The sequence below is a fragment of the Meriones unguiculatus genome, chromosome 8 (assembly GCF_030254825.1).
Source record: "Meriones unguiculatus strain TT.TT164.6M chromosome 8, Bangor_MerUng_6.1, whole genome shotgun sequence".
Classification (NCBI taxonomy): Eukaryota; Metazoa; Chordata; class Mammalia; order Rodentia; family Muridae; genus Meriones; species Meriones unguiculatus.
Window position 1 is genome coordinate 92,684,154 of NC_083356.1, and position 17,326 is coordinate 92,701,479.

Below are 17,326 nucleotides of genomic sequence, written 5' to 3' on the forward strand. Positions count from 1 at the left end.
TTAGGCTTCCTGAAAAGCTGAGCAAAAGCATTTTGTATTGCTTAGCTGTCTCAATAGCCCTTTCACTCAGTCTTCTGTTTTGAGACATGGTTTTACTATGTCCTCTTGGCTAGACGAAAACTCTGTAGGCCGCACTGACATTGAAGGCAGACTGCCTGCCTCTGCTTTCTATGTGCAGCCTTATCCAGCTGCTTAGGTTTTGAACCTGAGTTTTGGGGGTTGATTGAACTTGGGTCCTCCTCAGTGCACAGCAAGTACTTTATTGAATGAGTTGTCTGTTTTCCCACACCCTCAGTGTTTTAACTTAATATAGCCCCATTACTCAGGCTGTAGGTGTTTATGTAAGTAATGTAGCTTTCTTTTGTTTACTGATTAGATTATGAATTCCCAAGAATATATATTAAGTGAATAAATAACTTTATCATACATTTTCTTTTTTAGAACTTGCACCGAAGTGGGAGTTTTATCAATTCTTTGTTACAGCTGGAAGAACTAGGTTTCCGTAGTGGAACACCCATGATCAAAAAGATAGCTTTCATTGCTTGGAAAAGCTTAATAGATAATTTTGCTTTAAACCCAGGTAAGTAAATAGTTTAAAAGAATTTTTTTAGGCTTTATTTATTTATTTACTTATTTATTTTGTATATTGTGTTCTGCATGCCAGAAGAGGGCACCATATTTCACTATACATAGTTATGAGCCACCATGTGGTTGCTGGGAATTGAACTCAGGACCTCTGGAAGAGCAGACAGTGTTCTCAACTTCTGAGCCATCTCTCCAGCACCCTAAATCTTTTTTTAAAAAAAAGACTTTTTCTTTATTTGCTTTGTAAATTTAAGTGTGTGTTTGTGTGTTTGACAAAGTCAAGGCCATATGAGCCGTGGTAAGAAGGATAGAGGACAACCTTGTAGAGTCCATTTCTTTGTATTCTCGGTGTCAAACAACACATCATTGGACTTGTACAGCTAGCCTGACACATCCTGCTGGCCATGTTTGTTGTTTGTTTGTCTGTTTGTTTTTTTGAGGTAGGTTCTAAAAATGTAGGTGAGTCTGATGTTGAACTACCTAGGTAGCTCAAACTAATCAAGGTTTTACTTTCACATGAATTTATTTACTGCTTTTATTCTTTGGTGTAAAAGTAACTATTCGTCTGTTTCAGTTGTTGTCTAAAAGGCTTACTGATTCCTGCTAACCTAGGCCTAGTCCTGGAAGCTTCTAGCCTTCATACAATTTAACCTAGGCCTAGAATGTTTTTAGTTTCTGAGACTTACTGCTTAATAAGCTCACCCTATCTTCTTTCTGAACTCTGGCTGGCTGGTTCAACTCAGCTGATCTGGCTCAAACTCCTTCCAGCTAACTTACTCAATCTGGCTTTTATCTCAGCCTCTGAATTGCTCTGCTAGACCTCAAACTGACTCCAGCAGTCTGTTCTAATATCTTGACTCCTCTTTATTCTCTGGTTCATTCAGTCTTCTGAGTTCTCTTTCTGCAACCTGCTCCCTATTACTTTCAGTAAAACTGCCTTTTCTCCCTCTCTACAGTGCTTCTTAAGTAGCTTCCCTCTCCTCTCTGTTGTTTCCAGGAGAGTTGGGTATATCCTATTCTGTCAAATCTCTGATTTTGTCAGTTTTTCTGCCATTCAATTAGATAACACTTTCAAACATGGGTGCTTCCTTCAGTGGATAAATTTTACCTTCATTGTTTGGTATTAAAGCCATGTACCACCACACCTCAAAACTGTGTAACAGGCTGGCCTTGAATTCAGACCCCTTTGTCTCTGTCTCTCCTAGATTAAAGGCATGTTCGTGGTCTAGCTGGATCATACACAGACCTAGAAGTCTTTGGATGTGACTAATGCCAGAGTAACCATGATCTAAATTAAAGCTATACTGGGCTTTATATTGAAATGTTCTTATTAACTTTACCTTAAGGGAATAGGAATAAATATGTAAACAGATTTTTGAGAGATACTGAGAATTGCTAATTTGTGACTTATCCTACGTTACTTTGGAAGTTGAGCAAAATGAAGACCTATTTGTGGTTTTCTAGCCTGAGTTAAGTGTGTGTGTCTCTTTGACATCACCACAGTAGCTCTGACTTTATGACTAGTTTAGAAAACCTGATTTATCAGGAGCAATACAGACGATAGGTGACAGGAAACTATGGTAGCCATAGAATATAAAATATTAATAACTTACTTTTTTCCCTTACCTCTAGACTCGTTTTCACCTTATAATGCTGAGGTAGAGTATTTGACACACACATACATGGAAAAAAATAGCTAAAACATCAGTATAAATTTTTTTAACAGGCTAGGTGTGAGGCACATCCCTATAATTCCATTTCTTAGGAGATGGAATCAGGTGGATCTCTGTAAGTTTGAGGACAGCCTGATCTACCTAGTGAGTTTCAAGCCAAAAGAGTTACATAGTGAAAAATCCGTCTCCAAACAAACAAAAACCCACAGTTAGGAGACAGTTTGATCCTAGATTTGATTGGTAGTATGTTTGTAATCTTTTACATAACATCCAGACCTCTTATAGAAATGGTCATTCAGTTAAATGATAAAGTAGTTATAAGAAATACTGGTGGAAGGTGTTCCATTGAATACTGTTTTTTCTGATGTCTCAAGATCTTTCTGAAGTCTTTGTGATATGATATGTGAGCAAAGACTGTCTTAGTTTACCTAAGTCATAAAGACATCTAGTAAAAATATTTCTTAAATAATTGACTTTCAGGGGCTAGAGAGAGATGGGTTAGTGGTTAAGAGTGCTTACGACTAGCAACTCCAGAGGATACACCCACATTGGGAGGTTTACAACTGCCTGGAAAATTTCAGCTCCAGGGTATCTGACACTCTTCTGTCCTCTAAGGGCACCTGCACATAGGTGAAATATTTCCCAAAACACATAAACAAAAAATTAAAGCAAATCTCAAGAGTTAGCAAACAGACAAAAAAAAAAAAAAAAACCAAGCACAAATTGGGTTCATTTGTATGTTGACTTCTGACAGTTATTAAGTAGGGTAGAGCTGAGTAAATGTGTAGCTTAGGATTAAAGGTGTGCATCACCACTTTGTAAAATAACTTTTTGTTTGTGTGTTTGTATTGTTTTTCAAGACATGGTTTCTCTGTAGCCTAGGCTATACTGGACTTCTTTGTAGATCAGGCTGGCCTCAAACGCAACAGATGTCTGCCTAACTTTGTTGTTGTAATATAAGAACATGCCTCCCTTTCTTTTGTTTTGAGACAGAATCTTATGTAGCCCATGATGGTCTATATCTCTTGATCCTCTTGTCCTGATGTCCTGTGGGGCTGGGAGTGTAGGCATGAGCCACTATGGTTCTTTTCTTCTCTTTCTCTTAAAAAATTGCAGCATCTTGGTTTCAATCCATTAAATACCAGTAGCATCCTTTCAGTTTTAAGAATCTGACATATTGTATATATTGCCTCATGTCCAAGTTCTCGGTAGGAATATTAAACCTGTTATGTTATACTGTATCTAATATTATAATTTCTATTCTGTATTTTTGGTCCAGCTGTATTGGAGTTTGTCAAAGTTAGTTGTTTTGACTTCTTTTGCTACAGTAATCTTTGTGTTTATGTGTTTTTTTTTTTTAAAGATATACTTTGTAGTGCAAAAAGACTCAAGTTGCTAATGCAGCCTTTGAGTTCCATCCATGTGAGAACAGAAACATTAGCATTAACAAAACTAGAAGTCTGGTGGTATTTACTGATGAGACTTGGACCTCAGCTCCCTGCCAATTTTGAACAGGTAACATAATTACTAATCCATGTGGCTTTTTGTTGTTATTGTTTTTCTTTGTGACAAGGTCTTAATATGTAGCCCTAGCTGGGCTGGAACTCCCTAGGTAGCATTCATTCACTAGCAATCTGTCTGGCCTCACACTCAAGATGCACTTGATATACTGCCCCTGCTTCCTGAGTGCCACGATTGGAAGTGTTCACCACCACTCCTGGCGTGTGTCCTTAAATTCTTACCAGTCTAATCGGAGGGTTTTTTATGTATCAGTATCTTAAAGGTCTTTTGTCTTTATAAGAACTTGAGTGAGTTGGAGAGTATTCTCCAGTTGCCTAAAATGGGTTATGTAAAAGCCTGTAATAAGCAAATGCTAACGTACCTATTAGTGTAGAGCATTTATTTTTATTTAAAAAAACACATATAGGTGTTTTGTCTGCAAGTGTGTGTGTACTACTTCTATGCCTAGTGTTAGAGCTGGCCAGAAGACTAGATCTCTGGGACTGGAATTACAGATTGTTGTGTGGGCACTGGTAATCAAACTCAGGTCCTCTGGAAGAGCAGTCAAGCCTTAAGTGCTGAGTGATCCCTCCCCAGATACTCTCTAATTATAAAATTAACCTTTTTTTGTATGTGAGTTAATAAACAGTGAAATAGGAAGTGCCATGCCACAATGCTTATTTGTTTATCCTTTCATTCATTCGTTCATTCATTTATTCATTTGTTATGCAATGTTATGCCTGCACGTACGCCTGCATGCCAGAGAGGGCACCAGATCTCATTATAGATGGTTGTGAGCCACCATGTAGTTGCAAGAACTTGAACTCTGGACCTTTGGAAGAGCAGCCAGTGCTCTTAACCTCTGAGCCATCTCGCCAGCCCCGACAAGGTTAATAGAAATAAAATTCTTTGTTTTTATTTCTCCTTTTTCTAGATGGCATAGTTATAACCAGTCATCTGAAATATTTACTGACACTAACCACTTAAATTTGATCTAGGCCTCCCAAATGCTGGGATTAAAGAAGTGCACCATCACACCCAGCCCTAATTTTTTTTTTTCCCTTAAGATTTATTTATGTATACAATATTCTGCCTGCATGCTAGAAGAGGGCACCTTAACTCTAATGAGTTGTTGTGAGCCTTCATGAGATGTTTGGAAATTGAACTCAAGACCTCTGGAAGAGCAACCAGTGCTCTTAAACTCAGAGCCATCTCTCTAGTCCTTTTGATTTCTAATTTTAAAAAAAAAGGTTTTGCTTCTATATCTGTAGTGTACTTCTTACATTCTACATAAATAACTGTAAGGCACTTTTAAAGATTTATTAAATGTACAATGTACCGTGCACTCCAGAAGAGGACACCAGATCTCATTAGAGATGAGCATAAGCCACCATGTGGTTGCTGGGAATTGAACTCAGGACCTTTAGGAAGAACAGCCAGTGTTCTCAATCTCAGTCATTTCTCTAACCCTGTAAGGCAGTTTTAAATGGTGTATTGGTACTAGAACCTTTTTCTCCTATTTGTGCCCTTTTGTTTTAAAAGACCATTTTGGACACTTTAAAATAGTTTGGACTTGAAATTGAGGCTTTTTTTTTTCCTCTTTGTTTTCTTAAGTTAATTGGTATTATGGGTGAGCCATGAGTCACTATGTGTTTTAGTTTTGGCTTGTTTTTTTGAGACTGGTTTTCTGTAGTCCCTGGTTAGAGCTTTGATTTGTAGCTAAGAATAATCTTCTGATTCTCCTGCCTCCATCTTCTAAATGCTGGGATTATAGCTGGGTACAGCTATGCAGTACCAGGGATCAAAACCAGGACTTCATAATGCCAGCTGAGCTAAACATATAGCCAAAATGAGTTCAGGACAGCCAAGGCTACACAGAGAATCCCTGACTTGAGAAAGCAAAATAAAACAAACCATAAAGCAGCTGGGCATGGAGGTGCAAAGTGCATGCCTTTAATCCCAGCACTTCGTAGGCACAGGCAGCTAGGTCTTTGTGTTCAAGACAGCCAGGGCTACACAGAGACCCTCACCCACCCCACCCCCCAAAAACCCCAGACCCTTATTCTTTGGAAGTCTTGGGTTTAACTAGGGTACCCTGTATTAGGAAAGTTACCACTGAGCTTCTTACTGGCCTTATTTCCTGAGTTTTAGATAGAAGCCTGCCAAGTTTGGTAAAACATGACATAAATAAAAATTAGCATTAAGTAAATGGTAATGAAATCTTTACACTCAGTCATGAATCTTTACATAATTAACATACAAAGAGTCTAATCTAATTGTCCGACTAGAATGTATTGAATGGGTGGGACTGGTAGTGCATGATTTTTAGAAGTGAGCTTTAAGCAATAAAGGTATTTTCTAATGTGACATCACAAAAAATTTGTTCTGCTAGGGATCGAATGCTTAGTGGTAAGAAGTATGCATAATGTGGGTTTAATTTTTGACACCAAAGAATTAAAAACTTCAGTCAGGTTGGATGCAGTGTAATCATGTAATCCCAGCACTCAGGCATGTGGATCTCTGTGAGTTCAAGGCCAGTCTGGTATACAAAACCATGGAGGCAGAAGCAGGTGGATCTCTGTGTTCAGGATAACCGGGGCTACACAGACCCCCAACCCCCAAAAGTAACCCAAACTAAACCAAAAAACAGCTAAGTTAACAGGATGCTTGGTTAGCTTTCTTAGTAATCTAGTGTCAAGAACCAGGAAAGTGGAGTGTGCTGGTAACAGCCTGGGCTGCAGAAGGCCCCATAGGGGACTACAGCACATAGACCAGAAATGTGGTGACCAACTCAGAACTTACTTGCCAAAGTTACTAATGCATGTACTTTTGTTGGAGGTTTAGAACTAATGGAATTGTGCTTGTTTTAAGTGTGTTTTGTTTATATGTCTTGTGTGCACCATGTGCTTGCCTGTTGCTCATGGAGTTTAGAAGAGGGCCTTGGGTCCCTTGGAACCTGGATAGTTACTGTAAGTTCTGGAAAATGAACCCAGATCTGCAAGAACATATGGTCCTAAGTTTTGAGCTATTTCTCTAGCCCAAGATCTTGGGATGTTTGGATATATAAGGACTAGGAACCAAGTTTAACCATAATTTTTTTAAATGATATTTAAATGATATTTTATATAAAATTAAATGAGGTAATTTTATTTTGCTACCTCTTCCGTGAGACTGGTCATGTTTAGAATTTTAAAGTTTATGTTTAGAACTTGGCCTGTACTACTTGTGTCAGATGAATTAAGGTTGCTTCTTAGGGAATACATTTCTTGTAAAGCTTTTACAAACCTGACAGTATAATTACTGTTTTTTTTGTTTTGTTTTGTTTTGTTTTGTTTTTTTTTGGCATGCCATCTCTAGGTTTGTGTGCCTTTGATTCAGAGTACAATAAGTGTTGATAGTATTGCTTCACCTCAAGGCAGCACATCCCGAGGGTCTACTTCTCCTGGCTTAAGTCCACTCACTCCTGGACATAAAGGTGAGACATTTCCTTCCTAAAGTCTTTGAAAGAGTGATCTCACTCTTCTCCAGAGCTTAGGTCCTTTATGCAAAAATTTCTTTTTATTTTTCATTATTTTTGAGACAGCCCTGTGTCAGGACTTGCTGAGTCTAGTTTTGAACTAGTGAACCTCTTGAGCCTGCCTCTCTCTCATTGGGATTAGAGGCCACACCTGTAATATATTTTTGTTGATACTATCTTTTTCACTGATCGCTTTTAACTAGATAATTGTGGTTGGAAAACATTTTTTGTTGTTTTTTTAAGTTTTATCTTTATCTTAGTTTTTGTTGGCAGATCTCATTATGTATGTAGCCTAGTTAGATGAATTTTTCCCCCTCTTAATCGAGGCAGTGTTTCACTTTGTAGCTGAGGCTGAATTTACTTTTTTTTTTTTGAGATATGATCTCATGATGTAGTTCTCCTTATCCTAGGACCCAATTACTCTGTTGACCAGGCTGGCCTTGAACTGACATGAATCCTCCTGCCTCCAAATGCTTTGATTGCAAATGAGTAAAACGAAGCCTAGCTCCTATCATGCCGCTGTGCTTGTTTGGAAAAATGGGTCTCAAGATATAGTGGGACTTTCTCAGACCTGCCAGCCATAAAAATAATGACATGTAGGCCTTTTAATAGTTTAAAGTTTAGGCCTTTAAGCTTGGGCAGTCTCCCAGTTATTCGAAACTTACCCCAGCCATGACCCTGCCACTTAGCTAGCTCTGTGCCTTTCTCTGTTCTGCTGTGGTCCATCCTGTTCCCTACTTGTCTGGTCCCAGAATCCAAGTCTCTTAGCTTAACCTCTTAGCCTGGAAGTTCCGCCCTCCACTTCTTGCCCAAGTATTGGCTTACATCTCTTTATTATGTCAGTAGGCAAGTGAGGGAAGGATAAATATTTACAAAAAAAGACTACTGAAATAGCCATAGAAATAATGCCAACAACCGGCACAATCAACAGTTGAATATACAAAGCCACACCTTCACAGAATGTATCCCAGTATTAAAGGATACTTAGAGCATGTAACTTAGTGACTAACTTAGTCCTTTTCAACTCTTTAGAGTTTCTATTGAAGTTACAGAAAGGCTTGGATATTTCAAGATTTATTTATATTAATACCTGAGAAATTTTACATCATGTTTTAAAAGCTTTATTGTATTAGGAAATACAATGAATAATTTGGTTTCCCTCTTTTTTAAAGGTGCTTCTCCTTATGGAGTTCCTGCAACTCCTCGGGTGAACATGAATTCATATACAGGTGGAATGGCTACAATCCCTTCTATTCAGCTTTTGGGACTGGAAATGATGCTTCATTTTTTGTTGGGTCCGGAAGTCTTGAGTTTTGCCAAGCAAAACAAGCTTGTGTTGAGCTTAGGTATTTGTTTTGAAATAATTTCGTGTTTGAAACAATCCAAACAAAATTTAACGTGTTGGGTGGAGGAGAGGCTTCATTTTCACAGAAGCTTATGAATAATAATATGCTTATATTTGGAATGAGTTTAAATCTTTTCTGTGTGTGAAGTTTGCTCCCTAAATCTTTTGTCCTGATTGTCTTTTGTTTGTTGTATTTAGAGCCACTGGAACACCCGCTAATCAGCAGCCCTTCTTTCTTCTCCAAGCATGCACATACACTTATCACTGCTGTTCATGATAGCTTTGTTGCAGTTGGAAGAGATGCCTCAGGTAAGTTTAGGAAATTTTTAAAACTCAAAAGTATGTTTGTTTTTTTAATTATTTGTTTCATTTGTGTGTGTGCACACTTTTGGTCATACATGTGCCACAGCACATGGAGATGTCAGAGGACAACTTCTTTGGGACTCAAGTTCTCTACCATTTGGGTCTTGGGAATTCAATTTGGGCTATTAGGATTGGAGGCAGGTACCTTTACATACTGAGCCATTTTGCCAGCCTAAAAGTGTTTTAATGGAAGATAAAGTAGCAAATACTTGGTGTAACTCATTGGCTAGATTGTACACCAAACACTTTTTCTTTTTCCTTAAAGTAACTTGTGATACTTGTCCATTACAATTGGAGATTGAAGTGGCTGACAGCATTGGGTAGGTAGAGGCAGGCCAATCTCTTTGGTATTTGATGACTGCCTTATCAATGTAGCATACATTCTAGGCATGATGATGTTGATTGTATAAAGTGGTAAATAATGTATAAAGTTTTATAGTGATTAATAGAGCTCTAACTCAAACCCAGGCTCTGCAGCTTCAATATCTGCATTTAAGTTTCTGTTCAGGGCCTAACAAATGAGTACAAGAAACATAGAGCCAGGTATGGTGGCTTACCTTTGTAATCCTTGTACTAGAAATTAGATAGTCACCCTGGGGTGACCTTGTTTTCTTTTTCTTTTATTCTTTTTGAGACAGGGTTTCTCTGTAGCCTTGGTGAAATCTTCTCTTCAAACCAGACATGAGTATGGTAGCAAACACCATCCAAAGCACTGCAAAAAAGCTGAGGCAGGAGGTCAATGATTTGAGGCTGACCTGATTTTCAAGCCTAGAGCCTGTCACCCCCAAATAAGTAGATTAAATAAATATTTAGCTTGGAAAATGAAACACTCTTTCTCCCATTATGCATGTATGTGTGTATTCATACATTGTCATGCCACATATGTGGAGGACAACTTTTCAAGATTGGTTCTTTTCCACTATGTGGGGTCTTGGGACCGAACTCAGGTTATCAGACTTTGCATCAAGTGCCTCGTGAGCCTTTTTTTTTTTTTTTTTTTTTTGGTTCTTTTATTTGTTTTAATAACTAAAAGGCCATATATGTGGAGTCTAGACTGGGGGAATTGCATCCTTTGGAGAAGGCACCTTGGTCTGTGTAGTTCCACTGGCCTGAGAGTTTTCTTGTCTCTGATAGTAGGCATGGCCCTGGTATCTTTCTAAATCATTGTTTTACTTTTTCAAGAGTGAGTATTTAACATAAAAAATAGAGATACAGGAAAAGTGAAAATGTTTGTTATATGGTTGGCCTGTTAGCATTCGTTCTTCTAAAAGGAGTGTTATTTCTAAAAAGAAAAATTGAAATGGTAGGTTTATAAATATTGTTCAAAGTAGTTCTCAGATTGCTATTTCTTTAGGATAAGGAATGAGAGAATAGGTTTTGTTGTGTTCTTGTTTTAAAGTTATTTGTATGCGTATTTCGTGTGCGTTGTATGTGTACTATGAGTGTGCCTGATGCTCAAGGTGGCCATAAGAGACCATCTGATTCCTTGGAACTGGAGTTACAGATGGGGGAATAGGAACTGAACCCTATCTTAAATGTACTTGTTTTCTTGACAGATGCAGTAGTCAGTGCTATCTGGAAGGAGCTGATTAGCTTGGTGAAGTCAGTGACTGAATCAGGTAAGCACTACCACAATTCTCGGTGACCTTTATAGCACAACCGCAGCACTTCACTGCCATTGTCAGTCTTGTTTTATCATAATATTGGTGAAGTATATCCTTCCTTTTACTTTTGATAGGAAACAGAAAAGAAAGATCAGGTTCTGAAGTTTTGACCCTTGTACTGAAATCTTTGGAAAGTATAGTGAACTCAGAAGTATTTCCTGTATCAAAAACACTGGTAAGTATATTTATATGTTGCCTGAAAGTCTAATATTGAAGTTCAGTTTATATTGATACTTGCTCAGATGAAGTTTGGCACAGACATTTATAATACCAAATATTGAATAGGCATTGGGCCGTGTTCAAATGGCATTTGAAACCTCTATAGTAAAAACTTTTGTATAGTAAATACCAGCTGCTGCAGACATACACAGTGTGGTTAAAGGGATCCGCTTGACACCAAGAATGGAATAGGCTATGCAACTTGAACTGAACCTATTTTAATGTCCAGAGTGCTAGGTAACAATAGCACATTGACTTTGCTATTAAATATGCTTTAAACTTAAGTTGTAGGAACAGAAAAAATGAATTGTATGTAATTTTTATAATATATGGAACAGTAACATTCTTAAATTCTGAATGATTTTAAATGTCACAGTATATTACCCATACAGACTGTGACATTAAAATACACTGATGCACTGGAATGGGGTAGCATAGTACCTGATATCAAGGATTATAGATATAGGAGGTTGATTCCCTTCGTTCAGCTAAGTGAAATTTGCCTTCTTGGCCCATCAGTTCAGAACTTGTGTTTGTAAAGAGAGTGTAGTTAGTAATTTAAATAGTAAATTGAGTTGTGTTTGCAAAGCATTCTGGACAAGGCTCAAAATAATGCTGTGAACTTCAGTGAACAAAAATATGTTTTTACTGAGAATTATTATGGTAATTAATACTATAGTTTATTTTACAAGTACAAGAAGACATTTGGAAAACAGTTTAGGAGGCTGAAGCTTCACTGGATTTGTAATCTGAGAGTCAGTTTGTGGTTTGCTTCTAGTCCTATTATAATACGTATGTCCTTGCAGAACTTAACCATAATGTAACAAATGAGTAGTGTGAAGGTTCAGTTTTGGAAGAACAGTTAAATTACAGATACTTGTTCACATAGTGGGTTTTTTTTCATAGTAATACGCTTTTGTAACAAGGTAAAAGGTCTTTGTTATTTTCTGTATTCTGAATTTTTAAAATGAAGGTATGCACGTTAATTGAATATATTGTAATGAATCAGGAGTGATGGTTACTTATAATTTGTCAAAATATATGACAGGTTTTTACTGAGTAAAAGGTTTTTATGGCTAACTACTGTAAAATCTTTCTTTCTTAGGTCCTCATGGAAATTACAGTTAAAGGACTTCCTCAGAAAGTATTAGGTTCACCAGCATATCAGGTTGCTAATATGGATATTCTTAATGCAAGTATCTTAACTGTAGTGTAGTGATATGATGAAGATTGGCAAAAAATATTCTTTCAGCTTTCTTAAAAAAATATACATAATTGGATTTTGTTGATTAAGTTAAAAAACATGTATGTAAAATAATAGATTACCATGAAAAATTGAAGGTGGTGCTGTGCCAGTTAAGTAGATACGCATTTTTTTCCTGGGTTGAATAGTGGACTCCAGAAAGAAAGTCTTTTATTTGTGTGGAGTAATATTACTGGCTATGAAAGCTTAGTAATATTAGCTTAATAATGTGGCATATACTTGGCTGTGTGATACAGGTATTCTCCGTCCATCAAATTCTAGGTTACTGTGTAGTGGGTTTTTGTTTAAGTATCTGATGCCTCACCATAATTTGATATCTTGGGGAAGGACTATGATCAGAGCATGGAGATGGATTTTATTTTAAATATTTCATTTACTATTCATTATATTTTTAATTATGTGGGGCTGAGTGTGCAGTGCTTGCAGAGGTTGTGTTCCACCTGACATGGGTATTGGGAACTGAAGCCTGGTCCTTTGTAAGAACAGATCATTCTCTAATCACTGGGCCACCTCTTTACCTTTAAAGGAAAAAGAAAAACAAAAACCAAAAAAAAAAAAAAAAAAAAAAAGAACAATTTTAAAACCTTGTCTCTCTGTGGTTGGCTTAGGACTTGTTCTGTAGACCAGGCTTGTTTCTAAATCGCAAACCCATATAGCTCTGTCTCTGCTTCCTAAGTGCTGTCATCATTCCTGGCTTTTTTTTTTTTTTTTAATATTTTATGTGTATGAGTGCTGTATCTGCATGTACACCTGCAGGCCAGAAGAGGGCATCAGACCTACTATAGATGGTTGTGAGCCACTGTGTGGTTATTGGGAATTGAACTCAGGACCTCTGGAAAAACAGCCCAGTGCTCTTAACCTCTGAGCCATCTCACCAGCCCCTGTACTTGGCTTGTTTTAAAGAAATGGTCTCATTATCCCACACTATCTTTGCATCTTCCCCTCTCAGCCAACTGGGTGCTAGTATACCTAGCTTTGCGTGTGGTTTTTAGAAGTAAACTTGCTAATGTCATCATACCCTTAATAATGCTAAGAGTTAAATTTTTCATGCTAAAATAAGTCATGTTAAGCAGTTCTTTTTACTGGGAACTGTGATTTTGTTTTCTTTTTTTTTCAGGGAACTCCAGCATTGTTCTTAATCCAGTTAATTTTCAACAACAGTCTTTTGGAATGTGGTGTAGCAGATGAAAAGTAAGTTTGTACCTTGTTTTTATTTTAAATCCAGTCATGATTCTCAGGATGGCTTGGAATTGCTATGTAAAGAGACTGATTGGAATTTAACTCTCCTGTCTCCACTTCCTAACTTCTAGACTAATAAGATGTATATTACCATGTCCTTTCTGTTTGATTTTTGTGTGTTTTTATTTGAGAACATGTCTGTAGTCCTATGTACCCTGGTTGTGTAGACCAGGCCGTTCTAGAGCACAGAGGTATGCCTACCTCTGGTGGGATTAAAGCTTGTATCAATCCCAGACTCATTATTGATTTTTCATGAAAGATGATTATGTAATGAGTGAGATCTCCCCTCAGCAAAACATGGTTTCTCTGTGTAGGCCTAGCTGGCCTGGAACTCATCTGTACACCAACTTGGCATCAAAGTCACAGAGACCTGCTCTCTGCCTCCCAAGTGCTTGCGATTAAAGGCTTGTACCACTACCACCTGGAAATTGAGATTTTTTTCAAATTTTGACAGTATTTTACAAGTTTGATCTTAAAATTAAGAAAAATCCAGTTTATACATGCTCACTATATACAGCTCAGGCTGGCTTCAAACTTGTGGCAGTTCTGCCTCTACCTTCTGAATGCTAGATTACAGTTAGAAGCCACCATGCTCAATTGGTCATTTTGTGTTTTGTGATAGGGCTTTGTAGCTCAGGACAGTCTTACTCTAGAACTTTGTGTCAGATTGTCAGGAATGTGATTACAGTTACTTGCTATCAGGTCTTGTGCCATCATTTTTTTAAAAAAGATTTTTTTGTGTGTTTGTGTGTGGTTTTGCCTGTGTGTATGTCTCCACTGTGTATGCTTGGAGGCCAGAAGGAGGGTGTCAAATCCCTTGGATCTGGAGTCATGCTTGGTGATAGTGTGGGGCCTGGGAATTGAATCCAGGTCCTCTGGAAGAACAAGTATTCTTTAACTCTTGAGTTACATCTCTAGCTCTTGTGTGTCATAATATAAAACTTTAAAAAAGTTTTAAAAAAATTAAAATTAAAAAAATAGGTCATGTTAGAGGATGGGATGATAAATAATAAAACAGACTTAGAAATTCATCATTTCTTGTATTCTGCTGTTAATTCTAGAGTTTAGCTAATACATTGCTAGGATGAAATACTCATTCTGTTATATTGTTTATTTTTTAGGTTTTTTCTCAATCTGGAAACACTTGTAGGCTGTGTGCTTTCTGGTCCGACTTCACCACTGGCTTTTAGTGATTCTGTACTAACTGTGATTAATCAGAATGCAAAGCAGTTGTCAAATAAGGAGCATCTGTGGAGAATGTGGAGTATCATAGTCACGCCACTGACTGATGTGATTCATCGGGTACGACACATCTGTTCTTTTTCCTTTCCTCCTTTCCTTTCCTGTCTGGATTCCTATATTTATAAAGCATGCAGTGTAGGTCAGGCTGGTCTTCTGCTTGCCACTGTTCTCCCTCTGACCACTCGGTGCTAGGCAGTTACAGGCTTGTGTCATCATGCTAGTTGTCCCCCATTTTTTGGAAAGCTCACAAGTAGGAGTTTAGATAAAAATAGAAATACTTCGTTTATTCTTTCCCAGTTAGTGATTGCCTGGTGTATTTTATCTCATTTTTCATAGTGATAGGAAGCAGTGTAGGTCAACAACTCCTAATAGTGCTGAAATTCCTGCCTTCATATGATAATGGTCTCTTGTTGGTATCTCACTGTATAGCCTACACTGGCCTACCTTGTGTGAGTTTTCTGCCCCATTTTCCAGTCTTTGGATCATTTGAATGCTTTTATTGTTCCCTATATGGTACACTTCGATATAAGATGGTCTTTGTTTTGTTTTCCCCTTGAAGCGAAGTCTTATTCTATAGCCAAGGTAGATTCATGCCCTAGCTTCCCAAAGCCAGACTTAAGGTACTTACCGCACTTGACCTGTAATTGCTTATATACATAGAGTAGCTTATATACATAGAGTCAAGCCATGGTGTCTCATTTAGCCTAATTTAAGATTGGAACCTGTTACAAGCTGAGTATTTCTTACATGTAAATGTTTATGGGTTTTTATTAATATTAATAAGATATAGAACACAGATTCACTTTTCTGTTTTTATTTTGCTTTCTTTTGGTATATTTGCTTGCTTTTGAGGCCTAAGTTCAAATTTCTTTGAGTATTTTTAGGTTGATTACAAGTAACTCCATAAGATTTTTACAATCTAGCTAGCAGTCTCCTAGAAGGCAAATAGATATATTTCTAAGAAACCTCACATTAGCTAGACTGTGGTGGCTCAGGCCTTTAATCCCACCACTAAAGAGGCAGGCAGAACTGCATTTGAGGCCAGCCTGTTCTACAGGACAGCAAGGACTACATAGAAAAACCCTGTCTCAAAGAATGCCCACCTTAAGTGGTAATAGAGGCCGTTTTGTGTCCTCTGGTCTAATGTATTAGTAATGGCCGTGTTCCCTGGAACTCTATAGACTAGTTGGCCTCAGACTCAGGGCATTCCTCCTTCAGCACCTCTCTAAATGCTGTGATTGAATTTGGTGTGAATGCTAACTTCTACTTGGGAGCTTATCTATCTTTCTCGGTTTGTTCCCTAAGATTTCTGAGAACAATAATAAAGTTTATAGGAACTGTTGAAAACAAGAGAATTATGTTTGTTTGTTTGTTTTTTTTTTTTTTTTTTTTTTTTTTTGAGATAGGATTTCTCTGTGTATCCCTGGCTATCTTGAAACTCACTCTGTAGACTAGGTTGGCCTTGAACTTGAGATCAACCTGCCTCTGCTGGGATTGTATGTGCCACCACAGCCCCGTAAGAATTAGGTTTTTCTTTTAAATTAAAATTTTTTTATGTTAAGTGCCAGAGTCAAGCCCCAGAAAATAAAGTACATTTCTAGATAATTGGGCTGTACTTCTAGCTCCAACAGTAAGTAGAAACATAAGCTGTCAGTTTTGAAGACTAAGTCTGCTTTTCTGTTTCGGAGCCCTGAGAGAATCTGTTGCCTTCCTCAGGTAGTAGTGGTAGCCAGTAGTCCATGATCTTGAACTGTCCCTATTTCAGCTGTCTGCCCATGGTAGTCAGAATGTCGTCTTTTGGGTTTGACATCACCATACTTGAATATGATTTCATGCTGATCTGTACACTTGTTTCTTTATGTCTCACTTAGAATATACTCTGTTGTGAGGCTAGACATAAAACATCTCTAGAGTGTGTTCTAGAAGAGCACAGCTTTGATAGATAGGATTAGAAGTAGTAATATGTCTAACTTCATATTTTTCTGTTTCAGACCAATGAAGTGAATCAAGGTGACGCCTTAGAACATAATTTTAGTGCCATCTATGGTGCATTGACTTTACCAGTAAACCATATTTTTTCAGCTCAGACATTTCCTATGGTAAGAGTGTGTAGTGTTTCACGATCTTGTGTCTTTCTGGAATATGATTAGCACCAATCCTGATTTTTCTTGAATTCATGTTTGTGGGGAAGAGGAATGTCTGTGTGGAGGGTGATTAGACACTGGAATGAGGCTTTTGTTTTTGTTTTTTTTTTTTTTTGTTTGTTTGTTTTTGTTTTTTTTTGGGGGGGGCCTTTGTCTTTTGACCTATTATCATTTCTGGTACTGTTCGTGTAGAACTTATAGGGAGATGTAACAGGGTCCCCTGACACATTAAATGTTTCATTCTCTCACAGTCTTGAAGATGTATTAATCCTGCTATATATTTGGTTTGTTGGTGTCAGTTTATCAGATTTCTTGTTTGTTATTAGGCTACCATGAAAACTTTACTTAAAACTTGGTCAGAATTGTATAGAGCATTTGCTCGCTGCGCTGCTTTGGTGGCAACGGCAGAAGAAAATTTGTGCTGTGAAGAACTTTCTTCTAAAATAATGTGCAATTTGGAAGATGAATCCCTTTCAGTAAGTTTTTTTCCTTCTGTTCTTTTTTATTTTGTAAATTGGAGATAGCATTTAAAAATTACGTTAATTGAAGGTTCTGTATAAGAGATCTAGTT

The 17,326-nt window shown here is 37.5% G+C and overlaps 1 protein-coding gene across 2 annotated transcripts in view; it reads left to right on the plus strand.

The window, feature by feature from the left end:
* Positions 1 to 17,326, plus strand: part of Rif1 (replication timing regulatory factor 1) — a 55,800-nt gene that overhangs the window by 10,389 nt on the left and 28,085 nt on the right. The window contains exons 9-20 of one of the 2 annotated variants that reach the window (XM_021651547.2): positions 442 to 580; positions 3,622 to 3,773; positions 7,116 to 7,233; positions 8,448 to 8,621; positions 8,819 to 8,929; positions 10,540 to 10,602; positions 10,722 to 10,822; positions 11,972 to 12,058; positions 13,248 to 13,321; positions 14,491 to 14,671; positions 16,603 to 16,710; positions 17,082 to 17,231. In XM_021651547.2, coding sequence (XP_021507222.1) covers positions 442 to 580; positions 3,622 to 3,773; positions 7,116 to 7,233; positions 8,448 to 8,621; positions 8,819 to 8,929; positions 10,540 to 10,602; positions 10,722 to 10,822; positions 11,972 to 12,058; positions 13,248 to 13,321; positions 14,491 to 14,671; positions 16,603 to 16,710; positions 17,082 to 17,231 — 1,458 coding nt within the window. The remainder of the gene's footprint in view (positions 1 to 441; positions 581 to 3,621; positions 3,774 to 7,115; positions 7,234 to 8,447; positions 8,622 to 8,818; positions 8,930 to 10,539; positions 10,603 to 10,721; positions 10,823 to 11,971; positions 12,059 to 13,247; positions 13,322 to 14,490; positions 14,672 to 16,602; positions 16,711 to 17,081; positions 17,232 to 17,326) is intronic. The other variant, XM_060390155.1, reaches the window with a different exon arrangement.